This window comes from Triticum urartu, chromosome 6 (genome assembly GCF_003073215.2).
Source record: "Triticum urartu cultivar G1812 chromosome 6, Tu2.1, whole genome shotgun sequence".
Lineage (NCBI taxonomy): Eukaryota > Viridiplantae > Streptophyta > Magnoliopsida > Poales > Poaceae > Triticum > Triticum urartu.
In genome coordinates, this window is record NC_053027.1 from 13,332,943 (window position 1) to 13,340,745 (window position 7,803).

At 47.4% G+C, this 7,803-nt stretch overlaps 1 protein-coding gene across 1 annotated transcript; it reads left to right on the forward strand.

The window, feature by feature from the left end:
• The first annotated feature begins 401 nt into the window (after positions 1-401).
• On the forward strand, positions 402-2,256 carry LOC125513154 (linolenate hydroperoxide lyase, chloroplastic). Its single transcript, XM_048678185.1, has one exon. The coding sequence runs from the start codon at positions 563-565 to the stop codon at positions 2,012-2,014; it is 1,452 nt and encodes a 483-aa protein (XP_048534142.1). The 5' UTR covers positions 402-562; the 3' UTR covers positions 2,015-2,256.
• The last annotated feature ends 5,547 nt before the right edge of the window (positions 2,257-7,803 follow it).

Below are 7,803 nucleotides of genomic sequence, written 5' to 3' on the forward strand. Positions count from 1 at the left end.
CCATCATCGACCAAGGACGTGCCGGATTTTCATCAGTAACGTCGCATACCTCCCACCCCTCCCATCTGACTGGGGGATCCGGTCAATATAGAAGTGGATTTTCTGCGTGACAGAGCGTGCGCTGTCAAGGGGGGCCTACGTGATCCTCTCCCTCTATTGACGTCTCCACACGCGATGCTCCCAATAGAGAATCAACACCAAAGACACCGCCATGACCAATCTGGCACAGACCGAGGCTTTCGCCCGGAGACACTACCCAAACAAGGAGAAGATGCCACGCTGTCAATGTAGAAGTGGATTTTCTGCATGACAGAGCGCGCGCTGTCAAGGGGGACCCACGTGATCCTCTCCCTCTACTGGCGTCTCCATCGCGACATCGCCAACCTCTCACCCTTCCTCCAGGTGAACCACACTAGCTCACTTCACTCCACTCCACCGAGCTGCTGCGGCTGAGCAGCTGGTCCAGTGAGCTCAACACCACACACGGGCTGGGGATATCCAGCTCGCGCAAGCCACCACCACACCGAGGCGCGTCCGCCCGTACATATACGCCCCGGCGGCCATGCTGCCGTCCTTCTCGCCGGCGGCCACCGCGGCGGCGACCCCGCCGCCGAAGCCGATCCCGGGCGGCTACGGCGCGCCCGTGCTGGGCCCGCTCCGGGACCGGCTGGACTACTTCTGGTTCCAGGGCCCCGAGGAGTTCTTCCGGCGGCGCGCCGCGCAGTACCGGAGCACGGTGTTCCGGGCCAACATCCCGCCCACGTTCCCCTTCTTCGTCGGCGTGAACCCGCGCGTGGTCGCCATCGTGGACACCGCCGCCTTCACGGCGCTGTTCGACCCGGAGCTGGTGGACAAGCGCGACTGCCTCATCGGGCCGTACAACCCCAGCGACTCCTTCACGGGCGGCACCCGCGTGGGCGTGTACCTGGACACGGAGGAGCCCGAGCACGAGCGCACCAAGGCCTTCGCCATGGACCTCCTCCGCCGCAGCTCCCGCGTGTGGGCGCCCGAGTTCCTCGAGGGCGTCGACGGCATGCTCGCCGCCATCGAGTCCGACCTGGACGCCGGCAAGGGCAAGGAGGGCGGCGCCAGCTTCCTGGTGCCGCTGCAGAAGTGCATCTTCCGGTTCCTGTGCAGGGCGGTGGCCAGCGCCGACCCGGCCGCCGAGGACCTCGTCGACCGCTACGGGCTCTTCATCCTGGACGTCTGGCTGGGGCTGCAGCTGGTGCCGACGCAGAAGATCGGCGCCATCCCGCCGCCGCTGGAGGAGCTCCTCCTCCACTCCTTCCCCTTCCCCTCCATCCTCGTCAAGCCGGGGTACGACCTGCTGTACCGCTTCCTCGAGAAGCACGGCGCCGAGTCCGTGGGCGTCGGCGTCAAGGACCACGGCATGACCGACAAGGACGCCATCAACAACATCCTCTTCCTGCTCGGCTTCAACGCCTTCGGGGGCTTCTCGGTGTTCCTCCCCTTCCTCATCCTGCAGGTCGGCAAGGACGCCGCGCTCCGCGCCAGGCTCCGCGACGAGGTGCGCGCCGCGCTGGAGCGGCACGCCGGCGAGGTCGGGTTCGCGTCGGTGCGCGGGATGCCGCTGGTGCGGTCCACGGTGTACGAGGTGCTCCGGATGAACCCGCCCGTGCCGCTGCAGTTCGGGCGCGCGCGGCGGGACTTCGTGCTGCGCTCCCACGGCGGGGAGGGCTTCTCCGTCGCCGCCGGGGAGATGCTGTGCGGGTACCAGCCGCTGGCGATGCGGGACCCGGAGGTGTTCGACCGGCCGGAGGAGTTCGTGGCGGACAGGTTCGTCGGGGCGGAGGGGGAGGCGCTGCTGCGGTACGTGTACTGGTCCAACGGGCCGGAGACGGGGGAGCCGGCGGCGGGGAACAAGCAGTGCGCCGCCAAGGAGGTGGTCGTGGTCACCGCCTGCATGCTCGTCGCCGAGCTCTTCCGCCGCTACGACGACTTCGAGTGCGACGGCACCGCCTTCACGAGGCTCCAGAAGCGGCAGCCCAGCTGAAAATCAAATCTCGTACTGTACGTGCGTTTAGGAAATTAAATTAATTAATTAAAAACCATTTTTTTTTCTTCACTCGCTCTGCTTCTGCTTCTGTTGGTCGGTCTCAGCTCTCAAGTGTCAGATACATGAACTGGTAAATACGTAGTACAGCAAGAAAAAGATAAGTTCTCTGGCTCTACTGTTGCTTCTGTAAGAATTTGGTGGTGGTAATAAAATCGCAGAAGGATATATCTTGTGCTGTACTACCGGCCAAGTACGCTTGTATTTTCAGATTATCTTCTTCTAACGTAGTACAGTAGTAAGTAGATTTGCATGTGTATGGATGGGAAGTTGAATGGGACGGGAGTGGCGAGAAACACGAGCCCGTCGATCGCGTTGCGCTTCGTCGTCCCGTTGCGGCCCGGCGACTGGCGCTGACAGTGACAAGAGCACGCGCCCGCATCTGCATGCACACGGGGACTACTAATGAAAATGAGTCATTTCCGAGTCGATTACACCAGCGGTGCTAGAACTTGGCAAGGATGATCACTTTAGTGCTAGAACTTACGACATACATTGAACTGGTGTAAAAAGTTGGCTTAGCGGTGCAAATACAGTGCATTTGGTTTCGGAGCCGTATACTCTGCGTACGTGGCATAAGATGGGTCCCATCTGTAAGAAAGCATACATACAAATAAACATCAGCAGTGTACGTGGCTCCGAGCAGGTCCCACCTGTCAGTGAGACAGCACAAATTATCGTATGTTTTGAAATAAAAATTACGTCGGCAAGGGTTCGAACCTCTCACCTCTGTGCTGCACGGTTGAGTTGCTAGCCAACTCATCAGACTACCTACGATAGTACTGTGAATGCATAGAGTTTATACCGTGATGACTAAACTAATTGTATTAGAATATTAATCCGAAAATTGCATTTGAAAAAAATAGTGCGCCGGGGGTTTGAACTAGGCACCTACGGGCTCCTAAGAGGAAGCAAACCTTCATATCTTTTTGGCTGAACAAAATAAATTTAAATTCTTAACCAAAAGAAAGAAAGATTACAGCCTTGATGATTCAACCAGCAACCTCAAGCTATCATGTGGCCATGCATTCCACTAATATATAAATAATCGTAAATATAATTTTCATTCAAAAAATTATAAATATAATACATGGACAGCCCAAGTGTTCATAATTTACTTATATAGTTTTTTTTATAATTCTTACTTTAATTATATGATTTTCGTTAAATTAATATAAATGAACACTCAAAAAATTACAAATATTTGTATAATTCATAATTTATTTATATGGATTTTGGTTAAATTAATACGTAACGTTTTCTCAAATTCCATGAGCATTTATTAATGTTATTTATTTATTTATATGGATATTATTCATAACACACTATTATAATTATATATTTTGACCATATATTTTAGAAGGAAAAATCAAACATGTTCAAAAATATATATAATGATTTATATATTTTGTTGGTTGTAGTGGCATGCATGTCCGCATGATAGCTTGTGGTTGCTGGTTCAAATCAGCAAGGCTGCATTCTTTTTTTTTTGGATTAAAATTTTAATTTTTTTGTTCAGTTAAAAGATATAATGGATTATTTCCTCATAAAGTTCCATAGGTAATTTGTGTGGTGTGGCTAGCTTCGCACGGTTGGTACGCAGGTGTCCTGTACTCCTGTTCGAACCACTAGCGCACATGTTTTTTTCAAACACAATTTCTGATCATTGTTTTTAATTCAAGCTGCTTAGCGAAAAGAATATAAAACATATGTATCATTAGCAGATCCGAAGGTACTCCCTCCGTTCCAAATTACTCGTCGCAGAAATGAATGTATCTAGAACTAAAATACATCTAGATACATCCATTTTTACGACGAGTAATTCAAAACGAAGGGTGTAGTTGGGATGAGTTGGCTAGCAAGGCAAGCGTGCAGCACGCATGTCGGCTGTTCGAGATCCCCGGCGACTCGTTTTTATTCAACTATAATAAAATAGAAATGTCTCACTGACATGTGGGACCCACTCAGGGCCAAGTGACCCACCTTATGCCACGTAGGCAGAGTATACAGCTGCATACGGAAATACAGTGCCAAGTCAGCAGTATGTATGGCAAATGCACTGTATTTGCACAAATAAGCCAACTTCTTACACCAGTTTGATGTATACCGTAAGTTCTAGCACGAAGTGACCATTCTTGCCAAGTTCTAGCACCACTGATGTAATTGACTCGTTTCGATGTATACAGCAAGTTCTAGCACGAAAGTGACCATTCTTGTCAAGTTCTAGCACCACTGATGTAATTGACTCGTCATTTCCTGTACAAACTAACTTGTGATGATGCTGGAATAATCTCACTCAGAGATGACAGCAAGAGCTTTTCTTTCCCCGCTCGCAAGGCGACTATAAAAAGTCTTCCTCCCTCGATTTTCACCGGCGAGCCCGTTGATTCATCTCCCCTCTGCCTGCCGCTCCGGCGGCCGGTTGCGGGGTAGAGGATTTCTGGCGCCTTGTCTCCGTCGCAACAGGACGTCGAGCGAGCGATCTTGTTCGGGGACCTTTGTTACCTTGCTTACTTACCGTATCAAAAGAAGAAAATTTGAATGTGTTCCTTTGTTGAGTTGCCGCATATATATAGAGAATAGACAGAAAGAACAAAGAAAGGTAAGGTGCAGTTGGGTACTTCGATGTAGTGCCACGCGGCGTCTGTTTCAGCCTCTTTCCCCCCCTACCATATACCAAACCACTCGTGTTTCTCGCCTCCGTCTCTCTCCTGCTGAACTAAAGCAAAAAATGATACTGCTAGCATGCTTCTAACGGAGTTCCTGTAGAAATATCTCGTGATGTTAGTGGCGGGCTGGGACCTGGTTATGCATGCAAATCGCAAGGTCCAGAGATCTCCATCTGCTACTAAACACACGGCACATCACATGTGAATGCGGGAAACTAGCCGCTATCCAAACCAAACCGCAGGGCAGAGAGGCCAGCAAGAATCCAAGAGGCTGGAAGCCGACGCTGCAATCAGCACAGCGTAACAAGAAAACAAATCGCTGGCTTCTGATTAGATGGTAGATACACAAGAGAGAATGGCAGGACAACATCGGAACAACGACAACGACGAGCAAATCACGAAGCAGCACAACATCACAGGCAAAATCAGATGCAAAAAAAATTGGGCAAGAGAAAAAAAAATCAAACGCGCGTCTTCAAGTGGTTCACTCCCTACCAAGACAGCGGCATCGTATTCAAAGCACATCACTGAACAAGAAATGCATCATGCTCATAACATGTCATGGATAATATTGCTTGGGAGCACATACGTATGGACACATCAAATATGCTAGACTGGAGCAGAGGAGCACAAGTGCGCCGGCAAATGAAATTAGAAATGCACCTAACTATTACTACCTCCGTCCCAAAATTCTTGTCTAACATTTGTCTAGATACGGATGTATCTAACACTAAAACATGACTAGATACATCCATATTTAGACAAATCTAAGACAAGAATTTTGGGACGGACTATGGAATCTGGAAGCAAATCGAAAACAGGATATTAACGCATCTAACAGAAATGTATCAAAGAATGCCTATCATATTACTGCACAATTTCAATCCAACACTTCACCAATTCGGAAAACTACAAAGACATAAAACAAACGAAGATATATGGAAACGAAGGTGCATCGTATTCGAAGTGCATCACTGAAAATTTCCCCACTGCTCAGGCGCACATCTCTAGCTTAGGCTTGCCAGAAGAACAGACACGGAAAGTTTGAGCAGGGATACTTGTCCCACAATTACTTTCCCAGCTACAAATAAGTCATCCGGAGAATGCTAAAATAGGGCTACAACCAGAGTTTAAATGACAGACAATGGGTAGCCCATCTACCTACTACTACCTCTGTTTATAAATATAAGACGTTTTGGCAGTTTAAATTGAACTGCCAAAACGTCTTATATTTAGGAACAGAGGGAGAATGTACTAGCATGGTTCTCTCTATATAAAAAAATGGTCCCATCAAAATATGTAGACCGGGGCACAAGTGCACTTCAAAATTTCTCGTGACAACACGACACGCTTGTACGCATGCAAACATAAGGGGACAGCAGATCAGCGGTGACACCTCAACCAAAGCAAAAAAATCATAGTAGTATATGCTTCTAATGGAAATTCCTGTGGAAATATCTCGTGATGTTGTGGTGGACCGGAGTTATGCAAATTGCAAGGTCCAGAAATCTCCATCCACTACAAAACATGACACATGTGAATGCGGGGGACTAGATGCTCCAACCAAACCACAGGACAGAAAGATCAGCAAGAATCCAAGAGGTTTGAAGCTGATGCTGCAAGTTGACAGCACAGGTGGAGCAAAAAGGAAAACAAATTGATGGATTTTTACTGCATACAAGAGAAAAATGAGAGGAGAAAGAAAAAAAAGACTGGAAAGGTCATGGGGCGCCACAAGTAAGCAACAGAAAAATATGGCTTGGAGAGCAAAGAAAGATATCAAAAACCAAATTGGAATGGGGTCTTCATGCGGTTCATAACCTAGTTTGTACCAATCTGCCGCAATGGCCTCATACTGATAGCCAGAGAAGAAAGGGTTGGTACACAGCAACACAAGATGGGCATGAAAACGAGGAAGATGCATATCATATTCGAAGTACATCAATCAAGGATACTCATCATGCGCACAAATAAAAAAATTCAACGCTGCTCGTACGCACGGGATCTAGTTCACACTTGCAAACACAATGGGCAAGAACAGTTTTGAGCAGAGATGGTTTGTCACAATGATTGTTCTTTCCAGCAAATAAGTCACCCAGAAGTCAGCACAGGATGAAACAGGGTTGGTGACCTGATTTAAATGGCAAAAAAAATGAGTAGCTTCTCCACCACTTCAAATATTATGTACTACTCCCTCCGTTCCTAAATATTTGTCTTTTTAGAGATTTCAAATGGACTACCACATAGGGATGTATGTAGACATATTTTAGAGTCTCACTCATTTTGCTCCGTATGTAGTCACTTGTTGAAATCTCTCGAAAGATAAATATTTAGGAACGGAGGGAGTAGTACAAGCTAATGGTCACATCAAAACTGCTAGGCTGGAGCACAACTGCACAAGTGAGCTGGAAAATGCAATTAGGGATACGCAAATTATTACTAGTAATCTGGAGGTAAATCAAGAACAGAATATTGACGCTTCTAACAGAAATGGGTCAAAATATACATATTATCTTACTGCATAAAATTCTATCTGACAATTCACTAACCCAGCAAAATATCAAGAAACAAAACAAAACCAAGATGTATGGAAACGAAAGATGCATCGTATTCATAGCACATCACTGAATATTTCTCCACTGCTCAAAGGCACAGCACGTATCTAGCTTACGCTAGCAGGTACAGTACACATGAATAGTTCAGAAGGGTGCTTGTCCCATAATTATTTTTGCGGCATCAAAGAAGTCATCCAGCAAATGCTATAGGGCTGCAACCTGAGTTTAAATGACTAAACAATGGGTAGCATCAAGTATACTGGACTGGAGAACAAGTGCACAGCAAAATGCTAACAAAAGGAGGCAATTAAGAACCAGATATTATCGCTTCAAACAGAAATGGATCAAAGAATACATATTATATTACTGCATAATTTTAATCCGACACTTCGCCAATCCAGCAAATTATAATGGCATAAAACAAACGACAAGGTTGTTGTCAACATCACAACATCTGCTATAAACATCCACACAATTAACATGTTGAAAGAACAAAAGCATAAAA

Excerpts from the sequence above, each read along its gene's own strand:
- LOC125513154 (XM_048678185.1), top strand. The coding sequence starts at position 563 with ATGCTGCCGTCCTTCTCGCCGGCGGCCACCGCGGCGGCGACCCCGCCG.